The following is a 20,683-nucleotide window of genomic DNA, read 5'->3' as shown; positions in this document are numbered from 1 at the left end:
CTGTCACTTCTGCCATGATAGACCTCCACTTCCTTTCAACATGAACCATAATAAGGTGAGAAGGCTCTTTGGTGGGACCCAAACAAAGCAAATCCGGCCAAAAAATTAGCACACGTGGGAATTCAGTTATTAAGTTTCTCATCTGTTATTTTTTTCTAAATCCTCCTATATTAGTTTGAAAAATTATGAATCGCTAGTCAGAATTCACCGCTCGCCGGACGTTTGTTTGAAGGTAAGATTTTGAATATACATTTGTAGTGTTAATTCAAATTTAATTTAAGTTGATTTACATAATGATTAATTAGTGTATGTAGCAAACTATTGTTTAAAAACCGCCAATATTGTAAAAGAAAAATTAAACTGAACTTTTAAATAAATAAAAAGATTAAATTCTAAAACCAATTAGCAAAATCTAGAATAATTAGTTAGTTTTTGGTGATTAGTAACAACTCTCATCACCAATCTAATTTTCGTTCATATTATGAACTGTTACATGCTATTTATGTTTGTTAAATGGTATTTTTATTTATTAATTATGAATATCTTTTGCTTCCTACAAAACCTGACTTGTGCATTATGGGATGAACAATTAATTTTAACAGTGAAAAAGTTAATATTGTAAACTATCATTGTTAGTCCCTCAATTTCTATAACTTTTGGAACTCTTTCACAAAATTTTAAATTTTTACTGTTAGTTTTATAATTTCAATCTAGATTTATACCAATTGTACTTTTAGATCAATTTAATTTATGTTTTGTAGTCTTAATCTAAATTTACAAATATACTTCTATATTAACTCAATTTATATTTAATAGTATCAATTAAATTTATTTTTGACTATCATATAAAAAAGGGAAAAGAGGCAAATATGCCCTTATCGTTTAGGATATGGAGCAAGTAAACCCTCTTTGAATTTAGAATTTCAATTAAGCCCTTAACGTTTCAGAATCAGATCATATAAGTGTTGGTTTTCTAGGTTTTTAACGTAGCGGAATTTCAAAAAATTTATCTAAAACCCAAACCAAAATCCATGTAATTCGAATAAATAGATTAACAACAGAATTAGTACTTACTTGTATGTCGAATTCAACAGCAATATAGGAAGGAAGGAGGTGGTTCACTTTGGTGATACCTGGCCTCGGATCAGAAACGCCTCCAAAAGAATGCGTCCTCTACGAGAATCCACACGAACATACCTTAGTCAAAACTAGTGCTTGTGTGCTAGCACTATTGCTTCACAAGCAATTTCGAATTTTAGTGATTTAGTGAATAATGAATTTCGTAATTCTCAAACCAATTGCTTAATGTGTATTTATAGTGATACAACAACACTATGGTTTGAGACAAATTCGAATTTCAATCTCATTGCAATTCTTACAAGTTTATGTTTATCAAAAACTCCTTTTTGATAATCATCCATATATATTTATTATTATATTTATTATCTTCAAAAAATAATAAATTAAGAAAAACACTTATCCTTAATTTTAAATTAATATATATTTATTACTATATATATAGATATATATATTACGAATTATATATATATATATATATATAATAATTAATCACTTAATCACATTGGACTTGTACAACCCATAACTGTTTTGGGCCTGTTCTTAGTGTGCGACCCTGTAGGTTCATATAATGTTGGCAGTGGGCTCGAAATCCCTATTTCAGCCCACAAGTCATAAGTGGCCTCTAGCAAGACATTATGACTACCCAACTTATACGAATATCGACAATCCGATTTAACCATTTACAATAATATTTTAATCCCTTTGTCTCGATATCCAGATTAAATATAAGACATAGTCCTGTCATCCTTATAATATTCAATCATTAATTTCTTGACTCTAAGTAGACTGAAAATGATAACTCTTTATCAATTCATTTAGCATGGCCATGCATTTCCTTCAGTCTATCTTCTTCAAGCGGCCCATATATATCTTACTCAAATAAATGAGGGACAAATTCCTTCTCAGTCACTCACATTTCTCACATAGTTACTTTCATATCCAATGTCAATCTATTCCATTATCCTGTTAAAGATAATGTAAGACTGTATCAAAATATGAAATAGCTATGTAGAAATCCATGATGATTTCAAGGTCAAGGGATTATACTAATAGAACTGTAATGAGAATTACTTATGATAGTGATCTATGTAATATTGTCATAGTGGGTCATCCAGTGCCTTATTTCTCAAATAGCACTTATGATTTGACTTAATATCTCATATACATGATTAGTAAAACATAATCATCAGTCAACATCATACTAGTCTCAATGTTCTATTAAGACTAGGGATAGATGGTATATAATTCTTTTATAAAACTTAAGGGTTCTACTATCAAGTCACATACTTGATGACCTTAGAAAGAATTAACCATTCAAGTATTTTAATCATTAATATAAAATGATAAAAACTGTCAATCAATAAATAACAAAATGATAAAGTCAAAACATGGTCAAACATGATTGACCTAATGCATGTCACTAACAATAAGCCCCTATGTGTAACAGCGTTAATGAAACGTTAGTTTCTGCCTACGTGGAATGTCCATATCATATTCCACGTGGCCAAACGGAAGCAAATATGTCCTTATGGTTTATGATGAGAGCAAATATGCCCCTATAGTTTAGAGTGGAAGCAAATAAGCCCTTTATGAATTTTCGATCTCAATTAAGCCCCCGGAGTTTTAAAATCAGCACATCAAAACTCCTTTGTCTAACATCGTTTACGAAACGCTATATGTCATTACATGGTTACGTGGAATATCCATATCATTTAATATCTCGGATAAAAAAATCACATAATTTTAAAATCATTTTATTTTTCAAATAAAAGTTTAGAGACATTTTTAGCCCTTTTTCATATTATATAATTCTCTTCGACTCTTCTCCTTTCTTTTGTTGGTTATCCACCATATTTACCACGTCTTTTTCCATCTGTCATATCAATATACAACCATCTCTGTTTGTCGATTCTAATCTAGATAGGTTCGAGCTAACAAACACATCATATGTATGTCATCAAATCTAGCTGGGTTCAAAACAAACAATAAACAGACGTAAGCATGAAGTAACAGTATAGAGCGTTTTGTTAACAATATTAGACAAAGGGGCTTGGATGTGCTGATTTTGAAACGTTAAGGGCTTAATTGAGATCGGAAATTCATAAAGGGCCTATTTGCTCCTTCCGTAAACCATAGGGACATATCTTCTCCCGTCTTAAACCATAAGGGCAAATTTGCCCCCTTTTAGCCACGTGGAATATGACATGGACATTCCACGTGGACCGAAAATAACGTTTTGTTGACGCTGTTACACAGAGGGGCTTATATAGTATGATTTTAAAACGTTAGGGGCTTAATTGAGATCCGAAATTCAAAGAGGGCCTATTTGCTCTATACCCTAAACGATAGGGGCATATTTGCCCATTTTCCCTATAAAAAATTATAATATGAATTTACTAGTGTATGTTGTACCGCAATAATTTCTATTTTTTAATTCTTGTGAAATTTTATAATTTTGTAGATAATAGATAAATTCTTGATAAAAAGATAACGACCCTCAGTCGGAGAATCTTCTAATATTCGGGATACTGATAATTCAAGAAGAGCACGAGTAGAGTTTAATAATGATGATATTATTCACGATCCTGAAAAACGTAAACCTATTAATTCATATGATCCTAATATCAGAGATCAAGTTCGTATGGAGTATTTGTTAAAAGGTCCTTGTCAACCCAAAGGACATGATTTTCCTAAAAAACAATTTGGAGAAAAGAAAAGAAGTTTTAAAGAGTATTGGTTCAATGAGTTTAATTGGCTGGAATATAGTGTATCTAAAGATAGTGCATATTGTTTATGTTGTTATCTTTTCAAACAAGGTTATGGATTGCAATCGGGTGGAGAAGCTTTTGTATCGAATGGGTTTATCAATTGGAAAAACGCTAAGGAAGCCTTTAAAACTCATATTGGTGCATCTAATAGTTTCCATAATGTGGCTAGAAGAAAGTGCGAAGATTTACAAAATCAACGTCAAAGTGTGGCATATCTACTTTCAAATCCAAATCTTGAAATGCAAGAATCATACCGCATTAGATTGACCGTGACATTAAGATGTGTCCGCTATCTTTCACGTCTAGGTTTGGCTTTTCGTGGCAATGATGAGACTTTTGATTCAGATAATAAAGGTAATTTCTTGGAAACTATTGATTTTGCTGCGTCTTTAAATGAAGAATTTGCAAAACATGTGGGACCTCACGCTCCAGGAAACAACCAGATGACATCTCCCGACATACAAAAAGATATGCTAAATGCTTGCGCATCATTGACGACATATGCAATTATTAAAGATATCGGTGATTCATTCTATGCTCTTTTAGTTGATGAGTCTCGAGATAGCTCAATACAAGAGCAAATGGTTGTGGTTCTACGATATGTGGATAAAGACGGACAAGCTATCGAGCGGTTTATAGGTATTAAACATGTGAGTGATACTAGTGCTAAATTCTTGAAAAGCGCTGTCGATAAATTATTTTTCGAGCATAATTTATCCATATCAAAATTGAGAGGACAGGGATATGATGGGGCAGCTAACATGAGTGGTGAGTTCAATGGATTAAAGTCAATAATATTGGAGGAAAATCAATCAGCTTTTTTTGTGCATTGCTTTGCTCACCAACTCCAATTAGTTGTTGTCGCTGTTTCAAAGAACAACCTAGCAGTTGGTAATTTTTTTAATTATACATCTATTATTGTCAATATTGCTGCAGCTTCTTGCAAAAGATCTGATGCTCTCAAGCATTCCCATCATCAAAAGACACTCGAGAGGTTGGAAACAGGAGAGATATGTACTGGAACAGGGCAAAATCAACAAACTAGTCTCAAACGTCCGTGTGACACACGTTGGGGTTCATACCATGGTACAATCATTCGACTCTTAGATATGTATCCTGCAGTTTTAGATGTTCTTGAAACTATAAAATTAGAAGGTAGTGATGGAGCACAAAGATCCATGGCTGGGAGTATGATATTAAAGATGGAAGAGTATGAGTATGTGTTTACAATGCATCTGATGAAAACAATTATGGGAATCACGAATGAGTTATCACAAGCCTTGCAACGAAAAGATCAAGACATTGCCAATGCCATGAGTCTAGTTAAAGCAGTTAAGCACCGATTGAATGCTTTGAGGATGAATGAATGGGATAAGTTCTTAAATGAAGTTGATGTTTTTTGTGCGAAGCATGGCATAATTATGCCCAATATGGAAGATTTTATTCTTACACGTAGTCGGTTGAAAGCAGGAGAGCTCCGAATTACATACCTTCATCATTTTTGCTTTGACGTTTTCTATGCGGTAATAGATTTAATTTCCATCGAAATGAATAATCGTTTTCCAGAGTCAAATCGAGAATTGCTTTTATGCATATCATGTCTAGATACAAAAAACTTGTTTGAAGCTTTTGCCCATGTTAAGTTACTTCGACTTGCTGAACTATATCCATCAGATTTTTCAAGTACTGATATTATCATTCTTGAAAATCAAATTCAGACTTATATTTTTGATGTTAGAAATACAAGCGATTTTTGTGATCTTTGTGATATTGGTGGTCTTGCTAAAATGATGGTTAAGAAGGGAAAAGACCGTTTATTTCCTTTGATTTATCTACTTATTCGGTTGGCATTGATATTACCAGTTGCGACTGCAACAGTTGAGAGAGTATTTTCAGCTATGAATATCGTCAAGACAGATTTGCGGAGTAAGATGGCAAATCAATTCATGAATGATTGTCTAGTATGTTTTACAAAAAAAAAATTAAGAGTATTGATGGTGAGGACATCTTACAAAGATTTCAGAATATGAAGACTCGTAGGATACAATTGCGTCTAATTAGAAAGCAATAATTCTTTAAGTTTGTAATGCGTTTTTTTACTTTTCATTTTTTTTACATTAGAAAATTTAATAATTATATATTTTGATTATATTTTTTATGGTACAATATTTTAATTTTTTTCAAGTTGAATTTGTGTCCTACCTCAATTTTGGGGCTGGCTTCGTCAATGGCCTAGTGCATATCACTAACAAAAGGGTATTAATGGCTTTTGAATCTCCCGTTAATTGTATTAGTAAAATACTTATTTGTCAGTTTTTATACGATTTAAACACTAAATTGATATAAATATTAATTCAAACATCAAATTGTCATTTTCGGTTGTATTAATGGCTTTTGAATCTCCCGTTAATTGTATTAGTAAAATACTTATTGATACTAGTGCTAAACACTAAATTTTGAAGTTATTAAACATTTATAGTTTGCGGTTCAATTTGATTTTAATTATGATTCTAATTAGAATATATTTTTAATAATTAATTAAATAGCTAATGATTATAAAACCTTAATTTAGTATAAATTAAAAAGAATTATTCTGTAAATTCCCCCCCCCCCCCCCCAATCTGTGCTTTTATATATAGTATTGATATAAATATTAATTCAAACATCAAATTGTCATTTTAATTTATATCTATACTATATATAAAAGCACAGATTGGGGGGGGGGGGGGGAATTTACAGAATAATTCTTTTTAATTTATACTAAATTAAGGTTTTATAATCATTAGCTATTTAATTAATTATTAAAAATATATTCTAATTAGAATCATAATTAAAATCAAATTGAACCGCAAACTATAAATGTTTAATAACTTCAAAATTCTAACATAAGTGCTTCACTATTCGCACAAGACAATGTTAGGTTTGGGTTGGCTCTTTTCATGGCTAATTTTCCTTATATTTTACTATTGTCTAACATTAATTCATCTTGATACAGCTGTATTATGTGTAATTTACTTTTGTTCATGATCATGCCCTAAACCGTAGCAGTGGAATATAACTATTTTCTTAGTAAAGAAGTAGCTGACGCATGTCGTTTTGGCCTTCATTAATTTAACAAAATTTAAATAATTGCAATTGCTTTGTCCCGTTTCAGCTCCTTCGCCAAATTTAAAAAAATAGTTGAGAATTAATTATACTCATCAAGCCCCACTACCACACCATCAAGAAATTAATTCTTTTCTTAATTTTTTTATTAAACTCTTAATTAATTTCATTAATTTTTCCACTTAATCTATCAATTTTTCATTTATTCACTAAACTTTTCATCTAATTCATATGACCTAATTGTCACAATTTCTAACCTAATTTTCAATATAATTTCTCTAATTTCAAATTCTTCTCCAAAATCAAACAATTTTCAATTTTGAGTAAGTATTTTTTTAAAAAATTTTATTTATATAATTAATTTTTTTTGTAATATTGTGGGAATAATTACAATAATTTAATTTTTTATATTTTTGAACTTAATTTATTTATGAAAAAAATAAAAAAGTGGATATATTACAATAAGTATTTCTAATTATCGTCATTTATTTTATTTTATCGAAACTAATATAGGAGTCTACTCTAATATTTACTTTTTGCTTCTTAAAAAATCTATACATCATTTAAATATTTATTATTATTATTTTGTTTATAATTTAAATATTTATTATTAATTACATGTCATTTAGCTCGGGCTGAAAAAAACATTTAGAGAATATAACAGAAATATCCTAAAATAGTTCCTATATTACACACGGTACTTTTTTGAGTCTTAATTACATTATATTATACATTAAAACTGAAAGAAAACGACATAAAATTGAAACGACAGTCTAAATTAGCTGTATAAGACCGTAGAAAGGCCAGGTTAGTAGTCATAACATTAGTAAACAACAAGACAAAATGATGGTGCAAGAGGGGCTAATAATCACCCATGGCCCCTTAACTTTGGGGGTACGGGCGCTAAACCCCCTGATGTTTAAAAACGAGCGCTAAACCCCCTGATCTTTGTGGCGTCGCTCACAAAACCCCTTTTGCTCCAAATTTGACCAAAATACCCCTGACGCCGTTTTTTCAGTCAATTGTCATTTTAAAAAAAAAAATCTTACACTGTCATATCATCTGACACGTCAGAAATATACCTTAAAAATTTCAAACACCCAAAATACCCTAATTTAATTTAGAAAAAGACAAAAAAAATAAACCAACTCAATCTAATCTAATGAATTAACCCAGCAACTAACCCGACCAACCGACCACCGCCGGAAAATTTTCCGGTCATCTTCTCCGATTCGAAGATGACCGGAAAATTTTTCGGTCATCAAAAATCCGACGACCTGTTCCTCAGAGGAACAGATCCGACGATCTGTTCCTCAGAGGAACAGATCCGACGATCTGTTCCTCATGTTGAGGAACAGATCGATCTGTTCCTCATAACAGATCATCTGTTCCTCTGAGGAATAGATCTCTGTTCCTCTGAGGAATAGATCTCTATTCCTCTGAGGAACAAATTTTTTTGATGACCGGAAATTTTCCGGTCATCTTCAAATCAGAGAAGATGACCGAAAAAATTTCCGGCGGTGGTCGGGTTGTTGACGGATAGTGGTTCGGTCGACCGTTGGGTTAAGGTAGAGGTTTAGGTTAGATTTGGTTTTTTTTCTTTTTCTAAAATAAATCAGGGGTATTTTGGGTGTTTTAAAGTTTTAAGGTCTTTTGCTGACGTGGCAGCTGATGTGGCGCCGTCAATTTTATTTTTTAATAAAAAATGTCAGTTGACCAGAAAAGACGGCGCTAGGGGTAATTTGGTCAAATTTGAAGCTTAGGGGGTTTTGTGAGCGCCGCCACAAAGATCAGGGGGTTTAGCGCCCGTTTTTAGACATCAGGGGGTTTAGCGCCCGTACCCCTAAAGATGAGGGGTCATGGGTGATTATTAGTCGTGAATGAATACAAATTACACGTTGAAGCTAAACAAATTGAAAATATGACCAAACAATGCCACGTGTTCACTTAAAGGGTAAAACAAATACTCCACGTGAAGGTAAAAGATTTGTGAACAAAGGGTTAACGCGTCTTCTAAACTTGTGTCACGGGATCATCTAACCCAATTTATACTTTTTTGAGCAACTAACCCCAAAACTCTTCATTTTCGGGTCAAGTAACCCATAATTATATTTTTAAAACGCGTAAAATACAAATCGGAAATGAGGAATGCAAAAAAGTAATTAGATACTTCCCTAATTGTTGCGATATAATTATTCTAAATCTGTTTTTTAAAATAAAAATAAAAATTATGGGGTTATTTGACCCAAAAATGAAGTGTTTTAGGGTTAGTTGCTCAAAAAAGTATAAATTGGGCTAGATGATCTCGTGTCACAAGTTCAGGGGGTGCGTTGACCCTTTGTTCAAAGATTTGTTGCACGATAAAAAAACAAGGATAATTACTAAAACAGTGTTTTAAATTAAACCTTAAGTAAATACTTTATCATGACACAAAAATTAAATTAGTTTTTAATTAATTTTCTATTGTATTATTGATCTAATTGTCTAAATATTTTTAATTATATATTATAAAAAACACTAATTATTTTTTGAGACTACAAATAAATTTTAAAAAATTAAATTTATTATTCTATCCGTTCCATTTATTTCATTTTAAAAAATTATTTGTAATAGTTTTATTTACAAATCTCATTTTTTTAAGTAAAATCTAAGTTAAAAATTAGTAATTTTTAACCCTTTATTTTACTCTTCAAATAAATGTCATTATTTTAAACACAGTTTCAAGACATTATTAATAGTGACAAACGAATAAAAATAAGAGAAAATAACAAGAAAAACCATAAAATGTTATTTTTTTACATCAACTACCATTTTGATTTTAAGTTTATCATCTGTACCACAACTCATCAAATCTTTTCACCCACTGCCATTTTCTTTTCCACATGTCATATTCTCACTTTTTCTTCTTCTCTCTTTGACTCGCTAATTTTCAGTTCAAACACGTTCTTCTCCGACTCGATAATTAGAATAGTTAGTCGACCTCTCCGCCTCCTCCATTCACGATGAGTTTCTTTAGCTAATTTCCAAATCGAAGCTTTTGATTTAAATGAATGAGCAAGTCTCTGAAACTCCAAAAATATTGAACTCGTTACATGCCGGAAACTCGGTCCGATTCGACTCAGTGCTGGTGCTGAGACAAAAACACGTAGCTATTAAAATTAGATTGGAGTCCGAAAATAGAATGGAGCGGCGGACTGGTACGGTGTTCCGGTGATTTGATTACAACAACAATAATTTTAACAATGAAATTATTACAATAAAGAAGAAAAAAATTATCCAGATGAAAATCAATCATCATTAATTAGAGAAAAATAGTACTAACCTCTGTGTTTGATTCTTGAAAATGAAGGGAAGAGAGTGTGGTTTTTAAGCTTGGAGGAGAAAGAATGGATAGAGAGAATGAGTGATTGTTAGAAGAAAAATTGAGGAAAAAGGTGGGTTTATTAGAGTAATTAGGATTAGTAGTAGTTGAAGTGTCAATTGCCACTGCAAGTATATTGAAACTTTCTAATAATACCTTCTAAATAAAGTCCATTTAATAATTACATAATATAAAGACCTTTAATGCTTTTCTTCCTCCATTTTAATATTGTTGGAGTATTATTTATAGAGTATATATAGAGCAGATATATTTTCGAGACATATTATATATATCATATAATTATTGAGTTGTTGTATACATAATAAATACATATTTGATACATATTTGGTTATCAAACTCTTATGTTTTTTTTATCCTTTTTTGATATTATTGTGTATATGTTTAAGTTCAAACGAATATGCAAATGGGCTTCAAAAGTATAGAGAAAAAATTAAATGGACATCATTTCTTAACCAAATCGAATTAAGAAAAAAAAAGATACATGATTTATACATAATTTATACTTGATCGATATATTTTTTTTATCTTATACATGATAGATGCACTTTACAGATACATTTTTGATACAGAAATTATACACGGTAGATACGTTTTTCATTTCTTAACCAAATCAAATTAAGAAAAATGAGATACATAATTTATACTTGATCGATACATTTTTTTAATTTTTTATAATTTATACATGATAGACGTACTTTTTAAATATACATAAGAGATACATTTCCGATACAAAAATTATACATGGTAGATACGTTTTTTTGAGTTGTATATGATATGTGTCAAAAGTATATATTCTCTATTTAAAAATAATAATTTACATTTTATATAAATAATATTATATTATTTTATATATTAAAGTCGTGTTTGTTATGTATCAATAATGTATCCGATAATTTAAATAAATTTTCGGTATAATTTATATAAATTAGTGTATAAATAAATCGTGTATTTAAAAAAAAGGAAGTAAATGGGGATGACCAATTTTTAACATATGCGCACTAAAATAATAAAAAAAGAAGTAAATGAGTTAATGTAAACAGGGACATCATGTCTAAACTTATGTTCACGCGATTGGTGGGGTCCATGGGGTCAAATTACAAATATCTGGTGTCATAGACTAGCGCGTCAGTTTAGGAAGAGCAACTTTCTAGTAGTACGCGTGTTCTTATTTGAATGGAATGGCATTCATGAAAACTTTTTGTGTTTCATGGTAAAAATGATAAATAAGTGATAAGAGTGGTATTGTGTGTAATTGCATGCCATTTTTTAGCATTTTTGTTATTTACTCTAAAAATAAAGATAATTTAATTTTTTAAAAATATTTATAACACACAATGAAGGTTATAAAATGGGACGAAAAAGTATTAATTTTAACATTGAATTAAGTGATAATTAATAATGACTATAAAAATGGTCATTATTAACACTTATAACGACCTAGATTTAACAATGAATATAAGTGTTAGAAATTAATGAAGGGTAAAATTGACATTTTATTTAACTAACCAAATTAAAATAAAAAATTTATCTATATTTTAGAACATTTAAAATAATTTTTTTTTATCTTTGTAAGATGAAGAAAATATGAAAAATTAAATTTTAAAAATAATTTATTGTCTAATCGGACTAATTATTGGTCTAACTACCGGTTCTGTCCAATCTTTCGCACTTTATATTTAAAATGCTACAATGACTCGGTTTTTTTAAATCATTTTTGCAGTTAACGTTTATCAAATTCATTATATTTCTCTTCCATTTGTTAATTATATTAATTTACTTAATTAAAACACATTGTTGTAAAAATAAAATTTAATGCAATCCATAATTTTCTCTAATCTATAATTTTTCTAGAAACCAATTAAATTTTAAAAATAATTTATAATTTATGATTGAATAATAATTACCTATAACATTTTCTTTGACATAAGTTGACTGTTATTAACAATTAAATATATTTAAAAAAACAAAATTGCATAATGTTTTGATTCGGTAAATATTATACATTTTTATGTTTTTATTTATTATAATCTCATCATACAAAAATATATTGAAGTTTTGAATTTTCAAATTGATTTAGAATTTATCACATGAAATTATTATTTTTAAGCTTTGAATTACGATATTGAATATTTTAATTCTTATTTGAAATAAAAATACATATAATTGTAAATATATATTGTTTTTGAATAAATAATTATAAACTATTTTTTATTTAACATAGGATAATTAGATTATATTTTGAAAACAATACCTTTAATTAATAAAAGAAAATAATAATGCATTTTAATCGAATACCAAAGCTTTTAAAAATTAGAGCTGTTAAGTTTTTGGATTTAAACGGAGAGAACAGAGTTTTATCATTTTTTTTTTAAAAAGAAGCAAAACTTGGCTTATCAATTATTAAAATAGGTCAATTAAAAAATAAAAAATAAAATATGCTAATAAATTTTTTATGACTTATATTAATATGGACTTTTCAAAATTTTATTCTTCTTTTATTAGTTTTTCAAATAATTATAATCCATTATTATTTACATATAATAAAAAATAAAAAAATTAAGATATTAATAATTTATTTAATTCAATTAATTTAATTCATAATATATATTAAAATAAAATATGTATGATATTAAATATATTTAATTTTGTTAATCAATTATATATAAATATTATTAATAATTCAAATTAATAACTATTTTATTTTATTTTTAGTAATAGTGAACAGTTGTCATTTAATATTTAAAAAGTAGTATAACTAATTAATTAAATAAATAAATTGTTAAATAATAAAATAAAAAATTCTAGAAAATGATACATTAAAATTAAATAGTTACTTAATTATTTATGTTGCTAATTTTTTTTATAAATTGGTAAATATTGTTTTATAATATTTTTTAAAATGGTGTAAAATTATATAGAATTGAAATTAAATATAATTTAATTTTTTATTTATGATTAATTAATAAAATATTTTATAATTATGTTTTATTATGGATGGAAAATAATGTGATTTTTTATTTTTTTTCCTAAGATCAAATTATTATATTTAGATATTTTTTTGAAAAAAAACATATATACATATATGTATATATATGCTTAATTTTTAATTTTTAAAATAATCTCACAGCAACGCGCGAGTGTCATGCTAGTTTACCACTAAAATTGGAGAATAGTTTATATCACCACGTGATGTGAGCGCATTAACTTGTCCTCTATTTTCTCTCTCTCATACGTGGGGACCTCTTCTCTTTCCTCTCATTTTTTCTCTCCCCACGTGGTCCCCTCTATTCTCTTTCCTCTCCTTTTTTCTTTCTTCCACGTGGTCCACCACTCCTCTCTCACCTCTTTCTCTCTCACATGGTCTATCTTCTCTCTCTCCCTTCTTTATTTTCTCTCTCTCTCTCAAATCTAACATATATCTAAATAATTTATTGGGTTAATGTCAAAAAAAATCACGAACTTTATATGTTTTCTCATTTTAATCATGTAGTTTAAATTTTCTCATTTTCATGCACAAAACTACCACTTTTTCTCAAATTCATACACGGTGCTGAGGTGGCACTCATTCATTGGTGTAAAATGATCTCCACCTCAGCTAATTACACCAATGGAGTCGTGACACCTCATCACCGTGTATGAATTTGAGAAAAAAATGGTAGTTCGTGTATGAAAATGAGAAAATTTAAACTGTATGATTAAAATGAGAAAACGTGTAAAGTTGGTGAATTTTTATGACATTAACCCTAATTTATTTATATAGTATAATTTTAAAAATAATTATATTATCTTTATTTTAAAAAATATAAATATATTAAATTTCAGAAATATTCAAAATACAAAAATGATACAATTTTAATAAATTATTTATTGGATACATTGTAAATACATATACTGAATACATGTCTCACGTATAATTATATATCAGAGATATATCTATTGTATATCGGATATGTATCCATAAAATTACGAGATCTCGAATTACATTGAAAAAATTGGAGATAATTATTAAATACAAATTATGTATTCAATATGTATCAAAGATGTATCAGATATGTATAAATATATATGCAATATCATAAAAAAAGACGTATAAAAAAACAAGAAAAAAAGGTTATGACAATCGAATATGTATCATATGTATTTGAGATGTATCAAATATGTATCGTAGATGTATTTGAGATGTATCAAATATGTATCCATTAAATTACGAGATCCGGATTACATTAAAAAATTGAAAATAATTATTAACTACAAATTATGTATTCGATATGTATCAGAGATGTATCAAATATGTATAAAAATATATGCAATATTACCAACCAAAAACGACGTATAAAAAACAAGAAAAAAGGTTATGACAATCGAATATGTATCTATTAGAGATGTATCAAATTTGTATCGTAGAATGTATCATATATGTATCAAATATGTATTTAAAATGTATCGAATAAACCGTGTCGTTCTTCTTTTTGAAAAAATATATGTATCGGAGATGTATCAAATATGTATAAAAATATAATAAAACTAAAAAATATATTATAAAAAATATATATATTGTATAAATTATGTATCGGCAAATATCAAATATATTTTTTAAAATATATCTATTATGTATAAATATGTAATAATTGTCATTATTATATACAAATTATGTATTGCAAATGTATCAAATAATATATTATTATTTTAAAGACTTCGTCATCAATTAAATTATAAAATCTCCACCACCGTATATTCCGCCAGATTTGATAGTCTTGAACTGTGGTTCATCAACCCAAATTGAGATATATTCTTGAGAAATCAACTTTTTTACAATTCAAACAGTGCTAAAGAAAACAAAATCATTTATTTCCTTTAAACTTTCATTTCTCAAGCTCACATTCACCAAATCAAGACCCAACTCATACTCTTTAATCTACACTCTAATTCAACTATTGCTCACCATTTTATCACTACCTGCCAAAGCCCATCCCTTTTACACTAAATTGTTCTTCACTCGCCGATCACCACTAAAATAAAGACTACCACCACCATTTTTAACTTCTCACTTTCTGTCTTTGGTAAGTCCTTCAACTTCTCACCTTCTGTCTCTGGTAAGTCCTTCAACTTCTCAACTTCTCACCATGGCTTTGAAAGTGTTTAGCTTTTATTTAATTTATTTTCTGCTTCGTTCGTTCGTCGGGAATAACTGTGACGACAGAGACAACAAAGTAACACCGTGAAATTGCCGGCCAGTACGACGGAAAGAACAGAAGATAGAGAGGAAGAAAATGTAAGGGAGAGGCGTGAAGAAGATAGATGCGATGATGGAGAAGAGAAGAGAGACGAGGATGGTGATGAAGAAGGAAGCGATGATGGAGAAGTGATGATGTGTAGGCATAGAATAGAAAGCTCACGTGGTGGGTGAAAAGTATTAAAGAAAAATAATAAAATTGTAATAAAAATAATACACATGTAAACTTTTTGGAAATAAAAGTACTGTGCGAAAATAGATTTAAATTTTGGCTTTTTCTTACAATTTTCTCAAAAATTTATGGTTCTGCCACTGGTTATAATAAATTATAAATAAAAATTATTGACGTCGATCAATTTTAAAAATTAATAAATAAAAGTATTATATTTATTCAAAATAAAAATTTAATTATTAAAAATTATAAAAATTATAAAAATTTGATCTTAATAATAAATTAATAAATAATTGTGACAATAATTTATATATCTATATATATTAGATACAAAAGCTTAATAATTATATATTATTTTATATATTTATATAGAAAAGCTTAATATAATTTATATATCTATATATATTAGATACAAAAGCTTAATAATAAATTAATAACTATCATTAAAAAAAATTAATAAATATGTATTATTGTATATTTATATATCTATGTATATTAGTTTTATTATATTGCATTTAGTAACTATATACTAATATTAAATTATATATATATTAATATATTTTATTAGATAATAATGTGTTCTTAATAATAAATTAAATAAATACATTAATATATTATATGTATGTATGTATTATTTGGATGTTATCTAATTAAAATTTATTTTAGTTATTTTTTTGTTAACATAATAATTAAAAAATTTGATTTATTTTATTTTTTTAAAATATTATCTATACGTGTTATTTTATTTTTAAATTAATTTTTTTAATTTTTAATAATTAAATTTTAAATTTTTTGAACCGCCAATAACCCAGAACCAGAACCCCGTTCGATTCCGAACCGGCATGGAACCGTCACTTAGACGGGTACGGGCCGGTTCCATATTTTGTTGAATCGCGACCCGGCGATTCCGAACCGGAACCGCCGGGTTATGAACCGTGGCCACCTCTAATTTGAAGAGTGTGTCACACTCTCCGTCAAATGATAAATTACCATTGATATGATATATCAAAACAAAAAAATAATATGGCTAAAGTTTAGGAATCAATTGTCACTTTTTTCCTTCACACATTTAACCCTAATCTATTTTTCATTTTCTTCGTTCATATCCTTCATCTCCACCATTACCATCATCAAACTCTCGCCTCCGATGCTCTGCCGGGAACCGCGTCTTCCACAACTTCGCCGCTAACCGTTTTCCGCCGTCACAACTTCGCCGCTAACCGTTTTCCGCCGTCAGAAGCTCGCCGCTAACCTTTTTCCGCCGTCAGAAGCTCGCCACCAGCTACTCACTAGACAACCACACATCTCGCCAGAACAGCAGTCACCCACCAGTCGCTTGCCGGTCGGTTCCGTTCTCCCTTTGTTCTTCCAATTCATTTTATTGATTTCTTTGAGCCGCGTGAATGTGCTCAGCTCTGGTGTTACTCCTTTCTGATCATTTGCCTTTCAACACCAAGTTCAAATATTGGCCTCACTTTACCACAGGTTGGTATAGCGCTGTAAATGATAAAAAGTTGGTTTATTAGTCTAAATGAATTAATTTAATTTAAATTGAATTTAAATTTAGATTTATTTATCTATTTAAAATGAATTTGGATTCAATAGAGTTTTATTTGTTTATATTTATTAAAAATTTGTTTGTGTATTAGTAAAATAATATAGTTTCATAAAGAATTTGCAAAGATGAAGAGTTTATGGTTAAACTGGATGGTATTAGATGCAATGGTCCAGTTGATAGAGTGCACACCATGTGTTCGACGAAATGAACAAGTTATGGTGGTTTTCTAGCTGTATTTCTCGTATAAGCGTAGGATGCAAGAGTAGAGTAGCAGTAAAATCCAGTATAAGGCACGATTCTACTCAACTTTTAGATCTGTAGTATTTGCTTAAACTCTTCTAAGGCTATCATAATCTGCAGAGTTTATTTTTTACTTAATTTTTGTTCATTATTAATTGTTTGGATTAAATTGATTGAAAATTGTAAATTGTGTAATTTGGACATTTTTATATAGCAAAGGATGAGGGGTGAGAACAATTTTTGCCACGTTGGTGCTGTGTAGACACATTGTATTTTTTTATTTGATAATATAATTAATTAATTTAATTTATAATTTATGTTTTATAAGGGTTTTAATGTATTATAGACTAAATACAAGAGTTTTAATGTATTTTTTATTGTGTTTTAAAGTTAAAATGTCCTACTTTTTGTTTACACACTCTCAATAACGGAGAGTGTGATACAGGGACCAGATAAAGCAAACTTTAACGTTAAGGACTATCCGAAAAAAAAGTGTAAAGTACAAGGACCTTAGTATGGGTTTGGCCAACAAAAAGTTGCATAAGTTTTGATGTATATGCGATGGCTCTGCAAACAACGTCGATGCTGTACTCAACTACTTCAAAGGCTCCGGGTTGGGTTGTAGGCAATATGAAGTTGATTGGATTGTATTGTAAATCCAAGAAATTGAGCAGAAGATTTGGGGTTTCTTCTTCCAATTTATCGACTGCTCATAACAGTTTGTCACCACAACCTAAGGTATTGCTTCTTTCCTGGAATTGATGAATGAATTTACATGCTTGATTTATTTGCTGTTTTTATGGAAAATCTCAACGCATTTAGCTGGTTTTATGTAATTGCATTGCTTGGGTTAAACTTGTAGCAGAACATTTTGTTGCACTTGTGAGTTATGTGGATGAGTGCTCAACTCAAATTCTTCCCTTTTCTAATCTCCAGGTTGCCAAGTATTCAGCCAATCAAAGTCGACAATCGAAGTCTAATTCCGCAGCAGATAACAGTAGGTGCTTTCCCTTTCTTCATATGTCTACCTTAAGCTTTTTCATCATTTTCTTTTATGTATACAATTTTGTTTCTTGCTATTTCACCAAATTCTACAATATATGCGCGTTGCAGCCAAATTTTAATTCTTAGCTCTGTCATCATTGTTTCGCTTAGAAATCCTCACGTAAATGCAGGAAAACCAGTAAAGAAGGCAGCAAATACAGAAAAACACTTGTGGAAGAAAAGGGATTCAGCTAGATCTGGCCAAAAGGCGTTGACCCTTGTTCGAATTGTAACTTTCTTTCCCTAATTTTCATTCTATTTCATAGCTTAACCTGTTTCAATTGCTGTCATCCTTGAGAACGTTTGCTGGGAATTTAAGTGAGATTTAATTCAACACAATGTTTTATGCAAACCAAAAACAAAATAATGCTACATTTGCTTCCAAACTTATTCTCCTTCTCCGCTGGCTTCAAAATGTAGGTCTGCGAACTACCTGATGAGAAAGATGCTGTTTATGGCGCGTTAGATAAATGGACAGCCTGGGAGACGGAGTTTCCCTTGATTGCTGTGGCTAAAGCCTTAAGAATATTGAGGAAGCACCGTCAGTGGAAGCGTGTAATTCAAGTATGATTCTTCGAATTATACTATTGTTACAAAAAGTACATAAAGTTTCTTATTGAATGTCATTTTAGGTAGAATGTTGTTTTATAACCAGTGTCTTATTTACTTTCTTAATAAACTTTGCCATATCTGTTATTAGCATTTATTTGGCGGCATAAACATGACTCGTGAATGCTGAACAAATAACAACTGTAAAAGTGTGCTATTGCTTGGTTTGGCTCTCAGGTCGCAAAATGGATGTTGAGTAAAGGTCAAGGAACAACCATGGGGACGTATGACTTGCTTCTATTGGCGTTTGATATGGACAGCAGGGTAGACGAAGCTGCATCATTGTGGAACATGATTCTGCACACACATGCGCGTTCTATCTCAAAGTGGTTATTTTCAAGGATGATATCTCTCTACGATCATCATCACATGCCAGAAGAGGTGATCGAGGTAATTAAAAATCCAACCCAATTCCCAGCTCATGTCCTAGTTGTCTATGAAAGCCGTTCTGCAGTTGCTATTATTTTATCTTTCATGTGGAGAAACTCTTACTTAGATTTTATCCACCACGCCATCTGTAAACACATTCAATGTTATTGTTACACATCATTAAATGTTGTCAATAATACGACTTATTGATTTGAAGTTTCAATCATTTAATGATGTGATATAATTTTTATTGATCACAAATGACATGGTGGACAAATCTGTAAAAAAAAAATCATTGTGATAGAATATGCGAAGTATGAACTGCAATTCATATACAAAATATTTATATGGTACTTATTTCAGATCTTTGCGGATATGGAAGAATTGGGTGTGAGACCAGATGAAGACACTGTCAAAAGAGTAGCTGGTGCCTTTAAGGAATTAGGCCAAGAAGGCAAGCAAAAGTTGTTTCTGAAAAAATACATGCATCGATGGAAGTACATTCACTTTAATGGTGAAAGAGTTAGAGTGAGAAGAAACATACCAGATGAAAGAAACCTCGGCTAAGTTGTCGAGCTGTTTGATTTTAAGTTACAGACGGAAAATTGTTTGACAACATTAGCGGTTAAAATGAAGGCGCACAAGCGGTAACGACAATTTACTTTGGGGCAGGGGCAAATGGTGTACCATATAACCTATTTGTGTTCCATTCATGTCCAGGTTGGTAAAAAGATTGGAGCTTCAGCTAATACAGTACTGCTGTATCTTCTAGCCATTGCTTGAAGCTCAATTTTCTTTGCAGCCAAAAAGTCACCACTTGACTGAAATTTTGTTATGGCTTGTAAGTTGGAATTGATAAGCTTAGAACCAGTTGATGGTGGGAGAATAGTAAGGTGGGCATGTGAGTTACTGTATATAAGTCCATTAGATGACTGTATGGCAAAACATTTAGTGAAAGAAAGGGAATTCAATTTGGATTTGATCTAAATGGCACTTCTTAAGAAATTGGTTTCCTAGTTTTATCTTGGAGATCTTTTCAAGAATTTTTTCCAATCATTTAGGCTTTGTTTATTTTTACCATACACATGAAATTTATAAATAATACTCTGAAATAATAAAATAA

General features: G+C 29.7%; 2 protein-coding genes across 5 annotated transcripts; both read left to right on the top strand.

Annotated features, from left to right (window-relative positions):
- The first annotated feature begins 2,140 nt into the window (after positions 1-2,140).
- LOC126678341 (uncharacterized) lies at positions 2,141-17,528 on the top strand. Its single transcript, XM_056105493.1, has 5 exons — positions 2,141-2,168; positions 3,582-5,809; positions 15,536-15,734; positions 17,154-17,225; positions 17,458-17,528. The coding sequence occupies exons 1-5, from the start codon at positions 2,141-2,143 to the stop codon at positions 17,526-17,528; spliced, it is 2,598 nt and encodes an 865-aa protein (XP_055961468.1).
- LOC126677676 (pentatricopeptide repeat-containing protein At4g18975, chloroplastic) lies at positions 16,820-20,548 on the top strand. Of its 4 annotated transcripts, none has more exons than XM_050372426.2 (7): positions 16,820-17,082; positions 17,984-18,276; positions 18,475-18,535; positions 18,714-18,811; positions 19,003-19,146; positions 19,369-19,581; positions 19,924-20,548. In XM_050372426.2, exons 2-7 carry the CDS (start codon positions 18,100-18,102, stop codon positions 20,125-20,127), a joined length of 897 nt encoding a protein of 298 aa, XP_050228383.1. In that variant the 5' UTR covers positions 16,820-17,082; positions 17,984-18,099; the 3' UTR covers positions 20,128-20,548. The 4 variants fall into 4 exon arrangements, with proteins under 4 accessions (XP_050228383.1, XP_050228384.1, XP_050228381.1 ...); XM_050372427.2 differs by having other exon boundaries at positions 17,972-18,276; XM_050372424.2 differs by having other exon boundaries at positions 16,820-17,225.
- The last annotated feature ends 135 nt before the right edge of the window (positions 20,549-20,683 follow it).

This window comes from Mercurialis annua, linkage group LG4 (genome assembly GCF_937616625.2).
Source record: "Mercurialis annua linkage group LG4, ddMerAnnu1.2, whole genome shotgun sequence".
NCBI lineage: Eukaryota > Viridiplantae > Streptophyta > Magnoliopsida > Malpighiales > Euphorbiaceae > Mercurialis > Mercurialis annua.
This window is presented reverse-complemented; position numbering and strand designations above follow the sequence as displayed.